The sequence below is a fragment of the Pristiophorus japonicus genome, chromosome 12 (assembly GCF_044704955.1).
Source record: "Pristiophorus japonicus isolate sPriJap1 chromosome 12, sPriJap1.hap1, whole genome shotgun sequence".
Lineage (NCBI taxonomy): Eukaryota > Metazoa > Chordata > Chondrichthyes > Pristiophoridae > Pristiophorus > Pristiophorus japonicus.
The window spans coordinates 125,723,440-125,744,318 of record NC_091988.1 but is presented as its reverse complement, the minus strand read 5'-3'; the positions used below and the strand labels follow the sequence as shown (position 1 = coordinate 125,744,318).

The following is a 20,879-nucleotide window of genomic DNA, read 5'->3' as shown; positions in this document are numbered from 1 at the left end:
GATGCATACTGTGCCCTACAGTATGCATCAGGAAATTATTAGTGTTTGGGGGCCTATAAACAACTCCCACCGATTTTTTCTGCCCCTTGCTGTTTCTTAGTTTCACCCAAACTGATTCTACTTCTTCATTTTCCGAGCTAAGATCCTTTCTCTCTACTGTCTTCATCCCATCTTTTATTATCAAGGCTACTGATCCTCATTTTTAAATTTGCCTATCTCTTCTGGTATCCTGGTGTATTTAGTTCCCAACCTTGGTCACTTTGCTACTAGATCAAACCTGGGGGTCCTTGTGCATGAAACACAAAAAGTTAGTTCTTCTCTCAGAGGGTTGTAAATCTGTGAAATTCTCTGCCCCAGAGAGCTGTGGAGGCTGGGTCATTGAATATATTTAAGGCGGAGATAGACAGATTTTTGAGCGATAAGGGAGTAAAGGGTTATGGGGAGCGGGCAGGGAAGTGGAGCTGAGTCCATGATCAGATCAGTCATGATCTTATTGAATGGCGGAGCAAGCTCGAGGGGCCGAATAGGATCCTTCCTATCCCCTCATAATTTTTATACACCTCAATCTGGTCTCCCCTCAGCCTCCTCTGTTCCAAAGAAAACAGATCCAGCATCTCCAATCTTTTCTGATGCAGTGATGGACAGCGAACTGTGAGATGCTAGCTATGTCGCCTTTTCAAACCTGGTTGGATCCACTAGTGAAAATATTTAGTGTTACGGTCACCTTGAGGGTCACTGGTAGAGCCATCGTCGCCCTGTTCTGAGGCTGTAGGTCTGGTTTCAAGAGGTGGCAGAGTTCTGTGACCACCTCCTTGATGAAGCGAAGCCTCCGAATACTCTGCTTCTGGCACAGGTGCAGGTAGCAGAAGCGCTCCCTGAAGATCCTAGGTGGGTAAGGGAGCCCTCCTCTGTGAGCAGCTTGTCCTCTTTGCCTCTGCTCCATCTCCCTGTCATGCTGCAGCGTGAGGGCGACTGCAAGTAGGGGGCATTGATTGGGGGGAGGTTTAGAGGAGATACGAGGGGAAATTTCTTCACCCAGAGGGTGGTGGGGGTTTGGAACTCACTGCCTGAAAGGGTGCAGAAACCCTTACATTTAAAAAATACTTGGATGTGCACTTAATGTGTCATAAGCTACAGACCAAGAGCTGGAAAGTGGGATTAGGCTGAAAAGCTCTTTGGCGGCCAGTGCGGACACGATGGGCCGAAATGGCCTCCTTCCGTGCTGTAAATTGCTATGATTCTATAATTTATTCACAGCCTAGTAATAGGATGGAGTAATGCTCGATTTTGACCCAATGCCCTTTTTCAGCTTTCAAGACAGAGTGCTCGAGATGAAGGAGTGCTATGGGGGTTACCTCCAAAAGTAATTGTGAGCACTCCCATCGAGCCTGAGCCTCAGTTGTTTACAAAAACAGAATCACAGGGCTGAATTTTAACACCCAAAAATGGGTGCCTTGGGGTCAGGTCAGATGTTCAAATTTTAAAAACCTTTTTCAAAACAGACCCCAAGCCATCTCCAAACTGCCCATTTCCAGGTTTAACAAGCGGGTGGGACGCGGGGCGGGCAGACAACCCGTTCCCAGGGCGCTGGTTGGCAATTTCAATATTTTAATGGGGTTGGCAGTCTCTGATTTAACCTGATTTGCATGTTTTACAGTGGCTGGCTGGGTTTCCCAGGCCTTGGGAAACCCGGCACCTGAAGAATGTGAGGACGGCTTCGGGGAGAAGGTAAGTGCCTTCACTGCATTGCTTGTGGAGCAGGAGGGGCAGGAGTGCATCACCCAGTACCCCAAGCTCCGCCAGCACCATACAAAGACTGCCGTTAGCCTCGCAAAAACGGGATCTTGCCATCAATCGCCATGAGTTTCAAGAATTTGCTAGATTTGTGCTGTAAATACGAATTAAACTCATCACAGAAAGTTAGGGCTGATATTTAATGACGTGTGGATCTTTTTTAATGACGAGATTTATGTTACTGCGTTGCAACTTACCCTCGGAGGCCCAGAAAGAGAACAACTGAAGCTGTGCATCTCACTCCTGCAGCTAGGAAATTGTTCTGAGAGATTTTTTAAATGTTAAATTTTTAAAATGTTTTCTTATTTTTCCTTTCTGTCTCTTTTCTCTTTCTCTCTCTTAATCTAATCTTTCTTTCCCTTCTTATTTCCCTTCCTGAACCTGATATGTCTCTAATTCACCCTCCTTCTCCATTGTTCCTCAATCCTTAAATTTTATTGGCTAAGGAGACAGACTGTTGGTCCTATTGGTCATCAAGGTCCTAGATGCCCCGTTAAGAGTTTGCACTTCCAGCAATTTGCATTGCAAATACTTTTACAGCTTAAGGGTGAGGAAATAAATCCGACTTACGGGGCACATTCCTGCAAAAACTGGGCCAATGTTAAAGGCTTTTGAGATACAATATTTCAAAGAGGAACATTTTGGGAATAAATAACTGATAGAAAAGAGGTTAATTGGCTACAAATACTGAGCACTCTGGAACTGTTTGGGTGTCAGCTGCTGGGCAAGCTTAGTCAAATGAGGGGACAGTCCCTTATATTGTAATGTTAAGTACAGCTCACACCCACAATACAAGAATGTGCAGCCATCAATTTTGGCAGTATCACAAATTCTGGACTTCACGATATTTAGCAGACATCTTTCTTTCTCTTGTTCACACCAATTACTGTACTCCCGAATCAAATACTTGCATTACTCCTCACCTCGTCATCCTCCTCAGTTATGACATAAAAGGAGATGCTTTGACTGCCAACATTGAAATCAATCCAGAACTCTTCCAGTTTAGCATCAGATGGCATCTGTAGCTAAAAAAAATTTAAATGGTAAGACATTAATTGATCTTCACCCATGTAATTATTTAACAAATCCTGGCTTTTCACATACAAAAATAACCTGACAGTAAACTAGATTTTAAAATGACTATGTTACATTTTCTTGCGTCTGCATTAATTCTGGCACTCACCGGCGTATAATGGGGAAAGATTTATTATCTGTACCTTATGTACAGCAAAATAGCAACCACATTCTTTACAAATGGGTGTCTGATTATTTCTATCAATGGGTAATTCAATGATAGAGGATGGGACGACCTGGGATCTGGACTGGAGGCGACGGAGGTTGAAAAAATTCTTGTTTGTTCTGTAGATTAGCTCCTTGCTTATTGAGGGACAGATGGAGCATTGCAGCAAGGAAAATCGAGAAGAGCGTTGGTGCGGTGACACAGCCTTGCTTGACCCCGGTCCACACGTGTATTGGATCTGTGGCGGATCCGTTGGTCAGAATAGGCGCACCAATGTCAGTGTTCTTGCTCAGGCCAATGTCATCATATCATAGGCAGTCCCCCGGAATCAAGGAAGACTTGCTTCCACTTCTAAAAATGAGTTCTTTGGTGGCTGAACAGTCCAACATGAGAGTCACAGACCCTGTCACAGGTGAGACAGACATTCGTCGGGAGAGGGGGGGCATGGTGGCACTGATTTACCACATGCTCTTTCCGCTGCCTGGACCTGACCTTTTCATTCTCTTTGTGTTGAGATTCGAAGAGCTCAACACCCTCCCGGATGCACTTTCTCCACCTCGGGTGGTCTTCGGCCAGGGTCTCCCAGGTGTCAGTGATGATGTCGCAGTTCACCAGTGAAGCTTTGAGGGTGTCCTTGTAACGTTTCCGCTGCCCACCTTTGGCTCGTTTGCCATGAAGGAGCTCCCCGTAGAGCAATTGCTTAGGGAGTCTCATGCCTGGCATGCGAACTAAGTGGCCTGCCCAGCGAAGCTGATCGAGTGTGGTTAGTGCCTCAATGCTGGGGATGTTGGCCTGGACGAGGACACTGATGTTGGTGTGTCTGTCCTCCCAGGGGATTTGCAGGATCTTGCGGAGACATCGTTGGTGATATATCTCCAGCGACTTGATGTGTCTTCTGTAGGTCGTCCATGCCTCTGATCATACAGGAGGGCAGGTATTACTACAGCCCTGTAGACCATGGTAGGTTTGAGGGCCTGGTCTCCGAACATTCTTTTTCTCAGGCGGCCGAAGGCTGCACTGGAGGCGATGTTGAATTTCCACATCAATGTCTGCCTTTGTTGACAAGAGGCTCCCGAGGTATGGGAAGTGGTCCTGGTTGTCGAGGGCCGCGCCGTGAATTTTGATGTTTGGAGGGCAGTGCTGTGCGGTGAGGAGAGGCTGGTGTAGGACCTTTGTCTTACGGATGTTAAGCGTAAGGCCCATGCTTTCATATGTCTCGGTGAATACATCGACTATATCCTAGAGTTCAGCCTCAGAATGTGCGCAGATGCAGGTATTATCTGCGTCCTGCAGTTCAACAATAGAGGTTTGGGTGATCTTGGACCTGGCCTGGAGGCGGCGTAGGTTAAACAGCTTCCCATTGGTTCTGTAGTTTAGTTCCACTCCAGCGGGGAGCTTGTTGACTGTGAGGTGGGGCATGGCAGCGAGGAAGATTGAGAAGAGGGTTGGAGCGATGACACAGCCCTGTTTGACTCCGGTCCGGACGTGGATTGGGTCTGTAATGGATCCATTGGTAAGGATCACGGCCTGCATGTCGTCGTGGAGCAGGCGAAGGATGTTGACAAACTTTTGGAGGCATCCAGAGCGGAGGAGGACGCTCCATAAGCCCTCATGGTTGACAGTGTCAAAGGCCTTTGTAAGATCGAAAAAGGCCATGTATAAGGGCTGGCGCTGTTCCCTGCATTTTTCCTGCAGTTGTCGTGCTGCAAAGATCATGGCCGTTGTTCCCCGTAGGGGGCGAAATCCACACTGTAACTCCGAGAGGGGCTCCTCGGCCACAGGGAGAAGACGGTTGAGGAGAACTCTAGTGATAACTTCCCAGTGGTTGATAGCAGGGAGATTCATCTATAGTTGCCGCAGTCATATTTGTTCCCCTTTTAAGAAATGGTCACTATCACTGCATCTCTGAGATCTCCTGGCATGCTCTCCTCCCTCCAAATGAGAGAGATAAGGGCATGTATCTGCGCCAACAGTGCCTCTCTGCCATATTTTAGCGCCTCAGCAGGAATTCCATCCGCATCCGCAGCCTTATTGTTCTTGAGCTGTTTTATGGCTTTGCCTACCTCGTGCAGCGTTGGGGTTTTACTGAGGTGGTGGCGGGTCACATGCTGCGGGATGGAGTCGAGAACACTCGAGTCAAAGGCAGAGTCTCGATTGAGGAGATTTTCAAAGTGCTCCTTCCAGCGGGCCCTGACAGCCTCGATGTCCTTGATGAGTGTTTCCCCGTTCTTGACCAAGAGTGGGGTGGGGCCTTGGGAGTTTGGACCGTAGGTGGCCTTGACTGCAAAGAAGAATGCTCGCATGGTGTGGTTGTCGGCTAGTTGTTGTATCTCCTGTGCTTTCTCCATCCACCACCTGTTCTTTAGGTCCCGGGTTTTTTGTTGGACCTCAGCCTTGAGCCGTCTGTAATGTTGCTTTGTAGCTCCTGGGTTGGGTTGTTACTTGAGGCTCAGAAATGCTCTGCGCTTACGATTTATTAGTGTTTGGATCTCCTGACTGTTTTCATCAAACCAGTCCTGGTGTTTTTTGGTTGAGTAACTAAATGTCTCTTCACAGGCACAGGTTATGCAGACCTGGAAGGCACTCCCAAGCGCTGTGGACATTCTGCGTCTCAGGGTCATCAAGGCACGCCAGATTAGCTGTGAGGCGCTGGCTGTATAGGGCTCTCTTCGCTGGGTCTGTAAGTGCCCCGGTATTAACTTTTTTGCGGCACTGCTTCTGCTGTCCCCTCTGCTTTGGGGCTATGTTAATATTGATGATGGATCAGATTAAGCGATGGTCCGTCCAGCAGTCATCAGCTCCTGTCATGGCATGGGTGATGCGCACATCCTTGCGATCCCTGGCTCAGACGATGACATAGTCCAGCAGGTGCCAGTGTTTGGAGTGAGGGTGTTGCCACGATGCCTTGTATTTGTCCCTCTGGCGGAACAGGGTGTTGGTGATGAGGAGTTCATGTTCTAGACATTTTGTCAGGAGTAGGGTGCCGCTGGAGTCGGATTTCCCTACCCGCTCTCTGCCAATCACGCCTCCCCAGAGGGCTGTGTCTTTGCCGACCCTGGCGTTGAAGTCACCGAGGAGGATCAATTTGTCGCCCGTGGGGATGCGGGACAGGGATATCTCGAGATTGGAATAAAAACCCTCTTTAGCCTCATTCGTTGCAGCGCGTGTTGGGGCGTACGCACTAATGACTGTGGCGCATTGGTTCCGGGATAGGGTGAGTCGAAGAGTCATGAGGCGTTCATTAACCCCGCAGGGGGAGTCTTTGAGGCGGCCGACCAGTTCATTTTTGACGGCGAAGCCGACTCCGTGAAGATGGCGTTCTGTCTCTGGTTTTCCTTTCCAGAAAAAGGTATAACCTCCAACATGTTCCTTGAGCTCGCCTTCCCCTGCCCGCCGGGTCTCGCTTCAGGCGGCGATGTCGATGTCAAAGCGTCTAAGTTCCCGGGCAACTATGGTGGTGTGACGTTCCGGCCTGTCGCTGTTGGAGTTGTCCATGAGGGTGCTGACGTTCCAGGTCCCGAACTTCATGTTAACGGAGTGGAAGATGCCTGTGTGTGAGTTCTTTTAACGTGGGGTGATCGTTGCACACCGACAACCATACGGGCTTAGCCGAGCAAGATCTTGGTCCAGTGGCAAGGGGGTCCAAGACGACTGGAGACCAGGCACTGCTGTATGAGCCTAGTTGCCTACGGCGAGGTGTTGGCCGCAAGCTCGGCGCTGAGTAGCGCCCTTAATGGTAGGTGGCCTGCTGCTTTGTTGGGGACAGGCATTGAGGGTCAGCGGTCCACGGGAGTTCAACGTGGAAGGTCAGGGTGGTCACAGCCATGGTACTCACCACGTGCTAGGGGAGAAGAGGCCAGGTCATCAGCGGGGAAGGAGAGGCCCAGTCGTCGTTGAAGGGAAGGAATGAAGGGGAGGAGGCCCGATCACTGTTGAGGAGGTGAGGTCCAGCCGCTGTTGAAGGATCATTTGAGGCCAGCCGTCATCGCTGAAGAGGAGGAGGCCCAATCGCCACCGAGGAGGATAGGCTCAGCCGACGTCGCTGGAGGAGGCCCAATCTCCGCTGGAGGAGGCCTGATCGCTGCTGGAGCGGGTCCGGTTGTCGCTGGGAATGGCCCGATCGTCGTTGGAGGGGTGGAGGTCCGATCGCCATTGGCAGGGGTCAGATTGCAGTCAAAGTGGCCCAATCACCGCTGGAGGGGGCCCAATCGTCGCTGGAGGGAGCCCGATCGTCGCTGGAAGGGGTCCGATCGCCATTGGAGTGGAGTCCGATCACCGTCGGAGGGAGTCCGATCGCCTGTTCGGACTAGTTCACCAGGCAGCGTCAAAGATCAGGGATCGGGTGGGGCAGCTGAGTCGACGCCGAGAGAGGAGGTTGCCGGAGAAGGTCGCCGAAGGAGGGAAGAGGTTCAGGTCCAGGTCGAAGCTGCAGGAGGCTCGGTCGTCGCTGGTAGTCCAGTCGTCATCGTCATCGTCGATGAGTGGTGTGGAGTTTAGAAGGGAAGGTTCGCACCCGAAGTAGGCCCGAATTTATAGGGATTGTAGGATTAGGGTTTAAGGTAAAGTTTAAGAAAATGTACCCCCTATTAGGATCTATTAAGGCTAGGGAAAGTTTAGACGGTGGGAGGGGAGGAGGTTGAGAGTGAAAAGTTGTTGGATGGCAAGATTGTAAAGTTAACTTTGTTTTGTCAGGAGAGCTCCCCAGGGAGCTGCCACCCCGGTGGCCATCTTGAACCAACCCCAACATCGAAGCACTGACCACACTCGACCGGCTCAGATGGACGGACCACATCGTCCGCATGCCTGATACTAGACTCCCAAAGCAAGCGGGACCTACAGTCTCTGTCACAGGTGGGGCAGAGGATGGTTGAAGGGATGGGTGGGTGGGGTGCTTGGGTTGTCCTGTGCTCCTTCTGCTGTTTGTGCTTCAAGGATGCTTTGAGGGTGTCTCTGCCCACCTGGGACTCGCTTGACATGTCGGTGCATCCGGGAACATCTCTAGTCTCTTTGCCAGGAAATTGTGTTAATAAATTTATGGGATTGAAGGCCGATAATCTGCATCCCAGAGTACTTAAGGAAGTGGCCCTAGAAATAGTGGATGCATTGGCGGTCATTTTCCAACATTCTATCAGTTCCTATGGATTGGAGGGTAGCTAATGTAACCCCACTTTTTAAAAAAGGAGGGAAAGAGAAAACAAGGAATTATAGACCAATTAGCCTGACATCGGTAGTGGGGAAAATGCTGGAATCAATTATTAAAGATGTAATAGCAGCGCATTTGGAAAGAAGTGACAGCATCGGTCCAAGTCAGCATGGATTTATGAAAGGGAAATGATGCTCGACAAATCTTCTAGAATTTTTTGAGGATGCAACTAGTAGAGTGGACAAAGGAGAACTAGTAGATGTGGTGTATTTGGACTTTCAAAAGGCTTTTGACAAGGTCCCACACAAGAGCTTAGTGTGCAAAATTAAAGCACAAGTTATTGGTGGTAATGTATTGATGTGGAAACAGAACTGATTGGCAGACAGGAAGCAGATAGTAGGAAGAGGCAGGTCCTTTTCAGAATGGCAGGCAGTGACTAGTGGGGTACCGCAAGATTCAGTGCTGGGATCCCAGCTATATACAATATACATTAATGATTTAGACGAAGGAACTGAATGTAATATCTCCAAGTTTGCAGATGACACTAAACTGGGTGGCGGTGTGAGCTGTGAGGAGGATGCTAAAAGGCTGCAGGGTGACTTGGACAGGTTAGGTGAGTGGGCAAATGCATGGCAGATGCAGTATAATGTAGATAAATGTGAGGTTATCCACTTCGATGGCAAAAACAGGAAGGCAGAATATTATCTGAATGGTGACAGATTAGCAAAAGGGGAGGTGCAACGAGACCTGGTGTCATGGTACATCAGTCATTGAAGGTTGGCATGCATGTTCAGCAGGCGGTGAAGAAGGCAAATTACATGTTGGCCTTCATAGCGAGAGGATTTGAGTATAGCAGCAGGGGGGTCTTACTGCAGTTGTACAGGGCCTTGGTGAGGCCATACCTTGAATATTATGTACAGTTTTGGTCTCCTAAAATGAGGAAGGACATTCTTGCTATTGAGGGAGTGCAGCGAAGATTCACCAGACTGATTCCAAGGATGGCAGGACTGACATATGAAGAAAGACTGGATCGACTAGGCTTATACTCACTGGAGTTTAGAAGAATGAGAGGGGATCTCATAGAAACATAAAATTCTGACGGGATTGGACAGATTAGATGCAGGAAGAATGTTCCCGATGTTGGGGAAGTCCAGAACCAGGGGTCACAGTCTAAGAATAAGGGGTAAGCCATTTAGGACTGAGATGAGGAGAAACTTCTTCACTCAGAGAACTGTGAACCTGTGGAATTCTCTACCACAGAAAGTTGTTGAGGCCAGTTCGTTAGATATATTCAGATGGGAGTTAGATGTGACCCTTATGGCTAAAGGGATCAAGGGGTATGGAGAGAAAGCAGGAATGGGGTACTGAAGTTGCATGATCAGCCATGATCATATTGAATTGTGGTGCAAGCTCGAAGGGCCGAATGGCCTACTCCTATTTTCTATGCTTGGCTTCTGCGTGCTCCCGGCGAAGAGACTCGAGGTGTTCGATGCCTTCCCATATGCACGAAGCGAGTCCCAGATGGGCAGAGACACCCTCAAAGCCTCCTTGAAGAAGTGCAACATCTCCACCGACATCTGGGAATCCCTGGCCCAAGACCACTCAAAGTGGAGGAGAAGCATCCAGGAAGACGCCGAACACCTCGAGCCTCTTCGCTGGGAGCACGATGAAGCCAAACATAAACAGTGGAAGGAGCGCACAACAACCCAGGCCCCCCACCCACCCGTCCCTCCAATCACCGTCTGCCCCGCCTGTGACAGAGACTGGACGTCCCGCATTGGTCTCTTCAGTCACCTGAGAACTCATTGTAGTGTGGAAGTAAGTCATCCTCGACTCCGGGGCCTGCCTAAGATGATCAATGGGTGTCTGATTAGATGTGATTTTACATGTCATGCAGAGCAGAAATCATCCCGTGTTTATTCTTTTCAAAATCTTTTGGAAAAAACTAATTTGAAAAATTTACACAAAGCACTAAAGTAAGTTCAAAATATTAAGATATATAAGTAGTAATCCTGATTTTCAAAACACTAAGCTTAAAATTACTATCTTTTTATTTTAAACAGTTTAGTATCTTCATTACAGTAGTGGCTAGAGGGATATCATAAAAATGCAACAAACATTTATTTGCTAATATTGTCAACAACTCATTGGCAGGTTTTAATATTTCACGATTTTATACTTCAAAGTATTTAATACATTTCCAAGAACATTTTTGCTCCTTCAGAATAATAGTAATTAATAGAATTTTTTCTTCTTCTAACTTTGCAGCAGCACTAAGCAAATGTAGATGCTTGCATGAAGCCTTCTATTAAACAATTCAATAGAATGCCCTGAGCTACAAAACATGCAAACATCGTGGGCCAATTCTAGTCTGGGTCCTTGGAAACGGTAGAAAACACAACTAGATGAGCAGAAATGTTCTACAATTAAATATTGGGGAAGACCGAAGTCCCCGCCACAAACTCCGTTCCCCAGCCACTAACTACAAGCCTCTCCCTAGCATCTATCTGAGGCTGAACCAGACTGTTCTCAACCTTGGTGTCATATTTGACCCAAGAAGTAAGCTTCCGACCACATATACGCGTAACTAAAACTGTCTATTTCCACCTCATTTCCATTGCCTGTCTCCGCCCCTGCCTCAACCCATCTACTGCCGAAATGCACTCTTGGCTGGCCTCCCACATTCTACTCTACGTACACTTGAGGTCATCTAAAATTCAGCAGCCCGTGTCCTAACTCACACCAAGTCCCATTAACCCCTGTGCTCGCTGACCTATATTGGCTCTCAGTTAAACAACGCCTCAATTTCAAAATTCTCATCCTTGTTTACAAATCCCTCCATGGCCTCACTCCTCCCTATCTCTGTAATTTCCTCCAGCCTCACAACCACCTCCCCAAGATTTCTGCGCTCCTCAAATTCTGCCCTCTTGAGCATCTCTGATTATAATCGCTCAACCATCGGCGGCTGTGCCTTCAGCTTCCAAGGCCCGAAGCTCTGGAACTCGCTCCCTAAACCTTTCTGCCTCTCGACCTCTCTTTCCTACTTTAAGACGCTCCTTAAAACCTATCGCTTTGACCTTTTGGTCATCTGCCGTAATTTCTTCTTATGTGGCTTGATGTCAAATTTACGTCTAATAACATTCTTGTGAAGCGCCTTGGGACATTTTACTATGTTAAAGGCACTATATAAATACAAGTTGTTGTTGTTGTTCAGTTATCTTCAGTCCCATTTAACCCGCTCCAGTTATCTCCAGTCCCATATATCCCGTTCCAGTTTCTTCTCTTCTTAGGCAGTTCCCCGGAGCTGAGGATGACTTGCTTCCACACTAAGATGAGTTCTAAGGTGACTGATGAGTCTAATGCCGGATCAATGGTCTCTGTCGCAGGTGGGACAGACGGTGGTTGGAAGGACCGGTGGGTGAGGTGCTTGATTTGTTGTACACTTCTTCCGCTGTTTGTACTTGGCTTCCACGTGCTCCCGACGAAGGGACTCAAAGTGCTCGGTGGCTTCTTGGATGTGGTCCTCCATTTGAGCAATCTTGGGCCAGGAATTCCCAAGAGTCGTTGGAAATGTTAAATTTTTTCAAGGAGGCTTTGAGGGTGTTCTTGAAGCGTTTTCTCTGCCCTCCTGGGACTCGCTTGCCGTGACATAGCTCGGAGTAGAGTACTTGTTTCGGGAGTGTAGTATCAGGCATGCGGACAATGTGGCCTGCCCATCGGAACTGATCGATCGTGGTCAATGCCTCGATGCTGGGGATATTAGCCTGAGAGAGGACGCTAACGTTGGTGCACCTATCCTGCCAATGAATTTGCAGGATTTTGCGGATGCAGCATTGGTGGTATGTTGGAAAGTGTGAGGTCATGCACTTTGGCAGAAAAAAATCAAAGAGCAAGTTATTATTTAAATGGAGAAAGATTGCAAAGTGCTGCAGTACAGCGGGACCTGGAGGTACTTGTGCATGAAACACAAAAGGATAGTATGCAGGTACTGCAAGTGATCAGGAAGGCCAATCGAATCTTGGCCTTTATTACAAAGGGGATGGAGTACAAAAGCAAGAAAGTCTTGCTGCAGCTATACAAGGTATTGGTGAGGCCACACCTGGAATACTGCGTGCAGTTTTGGTTTCCATATTTACGAAAGGATATACTTGCTTTGGAGACAGTTCAGAGAAAGTTCACTAGGTTGATTCCAGGGATGAGGGGGTTGACTTAAGAGGAAAGGTTGAGTAGGTTGGGTCTCTACGCATTGGAATTCAGAAGAATGAGAGGTGATCTTATCGAAACATATAAGATTATGAGGGGGCTTGACACGGTGCATCCAGAGAGGATGTTTCCACTGATGGGGGGACTCGAACTAGAGGGCATGATCTTAGAATAAAGGGCCGCCCATTTAAAACAGAGATGAGGAGAAATTTCTTCTCTGAGGGTTGTAAATCTGTGGAATGCGCTGTCTCAGAGAGCTGTGGAAGCTGGGACATTGAATAAATTTAAATAGACAGTTTCTTAAACGATAAGCGGATAAGGGGTTCTGGGGATCGGGCAGGGAAGTGGAACTGAGTCCATGATCAGATCAGCCGTGATCTTATTGAATGGCGGAGCAGGCTCGAGGGGCAGTATGGCCTACTCCTGTTCCTATTTCTTATGTTCTCCAGTGCTTTGAGGTGCCTACTGTACATAGTCCATGTCTCTGAAGCATATAGGAGGGTGGGTATTACTACTGCTTTACAGACCATGAGCTTGGTGCCAGGTTTGAGATCCTGGCCTTTGAACACTCCTTTCCTGCACTGGCACACTGAAGGTGGTGTTGGACTTTACATCGATGTCTGTCCTTGCTGATAGTAGGCTCCCAAGATATGGGAAGTGGTCCACGTTGTCCAAGGTCTCGTGATGGATCTTGATAATCGGGGGGCAGTGCTGTGTGGCGGGGGCAGGTTGGTAGAGAACCTTTGTCTTACGGATGTTTAATGTAAGGCCCGGACTCTCATACGCTTCGGTGAATGTGTCAACGCAGGTTTGGAGTTCGGCCTCCGAGTATGCACAAATGCATGCGGCATCTGCAATTTACTCCAGTCCCCTATATCCCACTCCAGTTTACTCCAGTCCAGTATACCCAGCTCCAGTTTTGACCTGATGTTTTAACCCTCCTTTGTATAATTATGTGTGTCTCCAATGATTACTCTTTCCATTCTTTCTACTTTTGCAGGTCATCTTCTAATTTTACCCCATATCTCCGTTTATTCTGACAGAAAGTCAGCCCACATACCCTTAAGTCCACCTGCTGTGCGTTGTATACTCCAGAATACTTGCACTCTTTCCCAATTTGGACTGAAAATTTGAATTATAAGTGCTGAAATTCAACTTCGGCAGGGGCGCAAACTGGGAGAAAAATAAAGTAGGGGCCACAAGACTGGATATAATATTCCCTCTACGACTTTTTTACTCTATGCTATTATTTATAAAAGCTAGGATTCCATATTTTTTTCCTAGCTTTATAATTTGCCCTGCCATTTTTAAAGATTTGTGTTCCTGAACCCTTAAGTCTCTCTATTCCTTTTGAAGTTCTAACATTTAGTGTTTATTTCCTCTCTTTATTCTTCCTCCCAAAATGTAACACATTTCTTCACATTTACTTTCATGTCCCATCCATCTGCCTAATCTACTAACCTATCCATATGCCCTTGATGTTTTTCTGACTGGTCTATAGTTAACTGATTTATCCTTTTCTTTCTTAGCAACCTATCAGACCTGTGCCACAGCTTCTGTATTAAGGATGTCTGAAAGATTGTAAAATACTAGGTCATGAAACAGTCAGCCCTTACGGACAAGTTCATGGTCTTTTCTACTTGAGCATTCTCAGTTTATATTGACCATACTTTTTTTTACTCACCATTTTAATGTCATAAAGTGATACATCATTCTTCTTACTTTGGTCAGGTAATCTGTAGTAAACGCAATACTGTCCTTGTCCTTTTCTTCTTGAGCGTATCTAGCTAGAGAAATTCAAGCTCTCGATTTTTTCGTGGACATAGAAGCTAACAGCACAGAAGGTGTCCATTCAGTCCATCGTGTCTGTGCCGGCTCTTTGAAAGAGCTATCCCAATTAGTCCCACTTCCTTGCTCTTTCCCATAGACCTGTTTGAGCCTTCAACGCCCCCAGATGTATAAGACCATAAGAAACAGAAGCAGGAGTAGGCCATATGGCCCCTAAAGCCTGCTCCGCCATTTAATACGATCATGGCTGATACAATCATGGACTCAGGTCCACTTCCCTGCCTGCTCTCCATAACCCCTTATTCCCTTATCATTTAAGAAACTGTCTATTTCTGTCTTAAATTTATTCAATGTCCCAGCTTCCACAGCTCTCTGAGGCAGCGAATTCCACAGATCCACAACTCAGAGAAATTTCTCCTCATCTCAGTTTCAAATGGGTGATCCCTTATTTTAAGATTATGCCCCCTAGTCCTAGTCTCCCCTATCAGTGGAAACATCCTCTCTGCATCCACCTTGTCAAACCCCCTCAATCTTACACATTTCGATAAGATCACCTCTCATTCTTCTGAATTCCAATGAGTAGAGGCCCAACCTACTCAACCTTTCCTCATAAGTCAACCCCGTCATCTCTGGAATCAACCTTGTAAACCTTCTCTGAACCGCCTCCAAAACAAGTATATCCTTTCGTAAATATGGAAACCAAAACTACATGCAGTATTCCAGGCGTGGCCTCACCAATACCCTGTACAACTGTAGCAAGACTTCCCTGCTTTTATACTCCATCCCCTTTGCAATAAAGGACAAGATTCCATTGGCCTTCCTGATTACTTGCTGTACCTGCATACTAACCTTTTGTGTTTCATGTACAAGTACCCCCAGGTCCCAGCTGTACTGCAGCACTTTGCAATCTTTCTCCATTTAAATAATAACTTGCTCTTGATTTTTTTCTGCCAAAGAGCATGACCTCACACTTTCCAACATTATACACCATCTGCCAAATTTTTTCCCCACTCACTTAGCCTGCCTATTTCCTTTTGCAGTTTTTGTTCCGTTCTCCTCACACATTCCTCCCATCTTTGTATCGTCGGCAAACTTGGCTACGTTACACTTGGTCCCTTCCTCCAAGTCGTTAATATAGATTGTAAATAGTTGGGGTCCCAGCACTGATCCCTGCAGCACCCCACTGGTTATTGACTACCAACCCAAGAATGAACTATTTATCCCTACTCCCTGTTTTCTGTCAGTTAGCCAATCCTCTATCAATGCTAATATATTACCCCCAGCCCCATGAACTTTTATCTTGTGCAGTAACCTTTTATATGGCACCTTGTCAAATGCCTTCTGGAAATCCAAATACATCACATCCACTGGTTGCCCTTTATCCCCTTTGTTGATTGCATCCTCAAAGAATTCTAGCAAATCTCACATTTCTGGTATCACACATTTAAGGTTACTCTTCCATCTCTCTTGTCCATTATCTTTCCTGAGTAGCCTGTATCCTTTTAGCTTGTATTCACTTCCATGATCCTGATTGCTATGATCCTGATTGCTATGAAAATGAGATTGGAAATGGCAATTTTCTATCTGACAGAACGTTGACTTCTCAAGTCCACCACCAGAAGTCTAAAGAGAAAGTTCAGACTTGAGATTACACAGACAATAGACAGTATCTAATGGGTGGGGGCGGCGGGGGCACTATGACAGGACATTAAGTTGAAGAGATTTAATGACATTTTACATAGTGTAGTAGTACCACAAGGGCAGCAGAGATCATACAATAAGTAACAACATTTATTTTGACATAAGGACAGAGTATGAACTTCATTTGGTGAGTTGAAAAGTGGTCTTGCAATAATAAAAATATTCCCACGGTTACTTGGAACTCAACGCTGATAATTAGCAGATCATACAAATGCTCACATTGGGACTTTTAGTTTAACGTAGATATAAAATACCAAAAAGCAGAAAACAGATTTTGTACAGCATCCCAGTGAATTCTTAAGGGCTGTCGTAGAATGTTACAGCAGAGTAACAAGTCATTTGGTCCCGCAGGTCGGTGCCAGTGTTTCTCCACACAATCTAATCCCACTCCTGCTTGCTTCCCGTACCCTTTAATATTTCCTTTTCTTCAAGCAACTTTCTAATTCTCATTTTAAATCTTATCGGGAAGCCCTTGTAAGCCAATCACCCAAATTCAATTAGATCTTCCTGAGATCCAGTTTAATGGCTATTGAAAATAAACATTGTTTGGATCTACTGTGTCTAACTAATATTCTGTACATAGAGCCGACAATAGTTACAAGGACACCATCGCAAATGTTTTCTTGACAAACTTTTTCAGGTGGACATTAGAGGTTCATGTTCGGTCAGATTGAAAAGCTATACAACAAAATGCACTGAGTTCGGGAGGCCAGGAGTCCGAGGAGCAGGAGGGCGGGAGGAAGGCGAGGAGTTCACTTCTGGCGAGGTTCTCACAGCCCTCGTCCGGGCACCATTCTCTCCTGATATGAATCACAAAAGCAGTCACAGGAGCACAGACGACTATTCGGCCCATCAAGTTTGCGCCGGCTCTTTCGAAGAGCCACTCCTCTGCTCCTGCAATTTTTTATACTTCAAGTATTTATCCAATTCCCTTTTGAAAGCTACTATTGAATTTGTATCCACCACTCTATCAAGCAGTGCATTCACAATCCTAATCACTCGTTGCGTAAAAAGATTTCTCCGCACAATTACCTGTGGCTCTACTGCCAATCACCTTAAATCGGCACTTTCATTATCAACCCTCCAGCCACTCGAAACAGTTTCTCCCAATTTACTCTAGCTAAACCCTTCATATTTTAAAATCTCCTCTTAGCCTTCTCCGCTCTAAGGAGAACAACCCCAGCTTCTCCAGTCTCTCCACGGAACTGTAATCCTTCATTCCTGGATCCATTCCTGTAACTCTCTTCTGTACACTCTCCAGAGCTTTCACCTCCTTCCTAAAGTGTATTGCCCAGAATTGGACCCAATACCCCAACTGGGCCTGAACTAGAACTGTATATAGGCTTTGCATAATTTTCTGGCTCTTGTACTCGATGCCTCTATTTATAAAGCCCAGGATTCCAGAGGAAAGAAAGACTTGGATTTTTGACAATTACGTTTCTTACCGGTCGGACTGGACTAAAATTCGTGCACCGAGCGGCCCCGACCCGAGCGGCCCCGACCTCATTGAGTTTGGGATGCCAGGAGTCCGAGGAGCAGGAGGGCCGGAGGACGGCAAGGAGTTCACTTCTGGCGAGGAGCTCACAGCCCTCGTCCGGGCAAGTAAGTGGTTGGTTGATTGGTAAGTGTATGTCTCTCTTTTTCTTTTTAATGGCATCATCCTCGTAAATCTCCTCTGCAATCTTCTCTAGTGCAATCACGCCATTCCATGGCAACCAGAACTGCACACAAAGTACAAAAAGCTCATGGTCTACAGGGCTGTAGTAATACCCGCCCTCCTGAATGGATTAGAGACATGGACCATGTACAGTAGACACCTCAAGTCGCTGGAGATATATCACCAACGCCGTCTCCGCAAGATCCTATAAATCCCCTGGGAGGACAGGTGCACCAACATTAGCGTCCTCGACCAGGCCAACATCCCCAGCATTGAAGCACTGACCACACTCGACCAGCTTCACTGGGCAGGCCAGACACGAGAATTCCAAAGCAAGTGCTCTACTCGGAGATCCTTCACGGCAAATGAGCCAAAGGTGGGCAGCTACAAGGACACCCTCAAAGCCTCCCTGATAAAGTGCAACACCTGACACCTGACACCTCTGGGAGTCTCTGGCCCAAGACCGCCCTGAGAGGAGGAAGTGCATCCGATAGGGTGCTGAGCACCTCGAGTCTCAACGCCAAGAGCAGAAATCAAGCACAGGCAACGGAACGAACGTGCGGCAAACCAATCCCACCCACCCCTTCCCTCAATGACTATCTGTCCCACCTGTGACAGAGTCTGTGGCTCTCGTATTGGACTGTTCAGCCACCAAAGAACTCACTTCAGGAGTGGAAGCAAGTCTTCCTCGATTCCGAGGGACTGCCGATGATGATGATGATGACACAGTATTCCTAACTGAAGTATTATACAATTTAAGCATAACCCTAGTACTGAGCCCTGCAGAACCCCACTAGAAACATCCTTTCAGTCACAAAAACATCCATCAATCATTATCCTTTGCTTCCTACCTCTAAGCCAATTTTGGATCCAACTTGCCACTTTGCCCGGAATCCCATGGGCTTTAACCTTCATGACCAGTCTACCATGTGGGACCTTATCAAAAGCTTTGCTAAAGTCCATATACCTTACATCGTACGTACTACCCTCATCGACCCTCCTGGTTACCTCCACAAAAAATTCAATTTGGTTAGTCAAACATGATCTTCCCTTAACAAATCCATACTGACTGCCCCTGATTAATCCTTGCCTTTCTAAATGTAGACTTATCCTGTTCTTCCAATAATTTTCTCACCACTGAGGTTAGGCTGACAGGCCTGTAACTACTCAGCCTATCCCTTTCTCCCTTCTTAAACAAGGGTACCACATGAGCAGTCCACCATTCCTCAGGCACCATGCCTGAATCCAAAGAGGGCTGGAAAATGATGATCAAGGCCTCTGCTATTTCTTCTTTTGCCTCGTTCAACAGCCTGGGATGCATTTCATCCGGGCCTGGGGACTTATCTACTTTCAAAGCTGCTAAACCCCTTAATACCTCCTCTCTCACTATGTTTATTTCATCCAGAATATCTCACTCCTCCTCGATAGCAGTATCTGCATTACCCCTTTCCTTTGTGAAAACAGACGCAAAGTATTCATTAAGAACCCTACCAACATCTCCCGTCTCCACAAACAGATTGCCCTCATGGTCTTGAATAGGCCCTACCCTTGCTTTAGTTATTCTCTTGCTCTTAATATATTTATAGAACATCTTTGGATTTTCCTTGACTTTACTTGCCAAAAATTTTTCATGCTCTCTCTTAGCATTCCTAATATCCTTTTTAATTTTACCTCTGAACATTCTATATTCCTCCAGAGATTCTACAGTATTTAGCTGTCGGTATATGACATAAGCTTCCCTTTTTTTCTTTATCCTCCCCTGTAAGTCCTTAGACATCCAGGGGGCTCCAGAATTGTTACTCCCACCCTTTTTCTTTAAGGGCACATGTTTGGCCGCAGCCCTCCGAATCGCCTCCTTGAATGCCTCCCACTGTTCCGACCTTCAAGTAGTTGATTCCAGTCCACTGTGGCCAAATCACTTCTCAACTTAGCAAAGTTAGCTTTTCCCCAATTTGGGACTTTTATTCATGGTCTATCCTTGTCCTTATCCATAACTATCTTGAATCTGACTGAATTATGGTCACTGGCACCCAAGTGCTCTCCCACTGATACCCCTTCCACCTGCCCAGCTTTATTCCCTAAAACTAAATCCAGAAACGCCTCCTCCCGTGTTGGGCCTGTTACATATGAAGAGATCGCAAAGTTTCTGTTTAAAGAATGGACTCAGTTGAGAATAGTTCGTGGATTTTATGGGGTCGCCCTGCGCAGATATGTGAGAAAGCTGGTTTTGTTAAAACTCCAGAGATTGCATGGCAGTTAGCTGTGACAAAAGAACTGTCAAGTCATCCAGAACGGGTTCGCTCACCAGTCACAGCTAAAGGAAGGGGGCCATGAATATTGACAAAAGAGCTGTCGGCCAGGAAGGGGGGGCCACTGACAAAGCCACTCTAATATGCAAAAGCACTTCTCACCTCCATCTCAGAAGGAAAGCAGAACAATTAACCCACTAGCCTGGCCAGCCAAAGGGGAGCCGTGTCTTTCCCAACACAAAGACTGAGAGAGATGCCCAGATTAAGGGCCATCAGCGCAGTACACATGGGTTGGATGGCCCATCACTCACTAATATCCGTGCTTAGAAACAAAAAGATTTTAAAGTTTGACGGGAAAGATAGGGATAGCAAGACTCCCATAAAGACAGGCTCTTTCCACTTTATTTTTAGCTTGGAGCTTGTAGTGAAGCTTGTAGCTTGGAGCTTGTATCTTGTATCTTGATAGAGCTCTCTCTCCCTCCACCAAGATCGATGTACCAGAGGAAGAAGCAGCGGTTCCGCAGACGAAGCCACCGAGACTGAAAACCAGCAGGCAGTGGCAGTGACTGTGACTTCCCACAGCTGAGCTGAGCAAGGAAACCAACTGTGGCTGTAGTGGTGAGCATGATCGCGAGTGTCCTAAGCCGGTAACCAGAGAGTCAGGGGTGGGGTGTAAAGGGCTCAGAGTTTTCTCAGAACTCAAGCTTTTCAGGGCTATTCTGGGGAGGCAGCTTCGACTGGGCAATTCATTGGTAGGGGTGGAGTTAGAATCCACCATGGAATTACTGCATGTTACTAGGTCTTATTTCTATACTGTATGTATGCTGTTTGTAACCCCACAGAGACAGTGATTTCATTTAGTAGTGCATGTTTTAGCCAGTGTATGTTAGACCAAATAAATATAAGTACGATTTTTCACCGAAGCATTCCTGTCCGTGACTCATTTCATTTACACTTTGAATAATAATTCCCGAGTCTAGAATTTTCGTAAGGCAGGGGCGATTCGAACCGTCCATCTAGCAATTGGGCTAGGATCAAAACCGCTTACAAATACTGATTAAAAAAGTTCTCTTGAATGCATTTTAAGAATTCCGCACCCTCTAT

General features: G+C 46.7%; 1 protein-coding gene across 1 annotated transcript in view; it reads right to left on the bottom strand.

Annotated features, from left to right (window-relative positions):
- The window catches only part of sycp2 (synaptonemal complex protein 2), a 1,164,109-nt gene that overhangs the window by 892,351 nt on the left and 250,879 nt on the right, over positions 1-20,879 (bottom strand). The window contains exon 12 of the mRNA XM_070894856.1: positions 2,718-2,819. Within this exon, the coding sequence (XP_070750957.1) occupies positions 2,718-2,819 (102 nt within the window). The remainder of the gene's footprint in view (positions 1-2,717; positions 2,820-20,879) is intronic.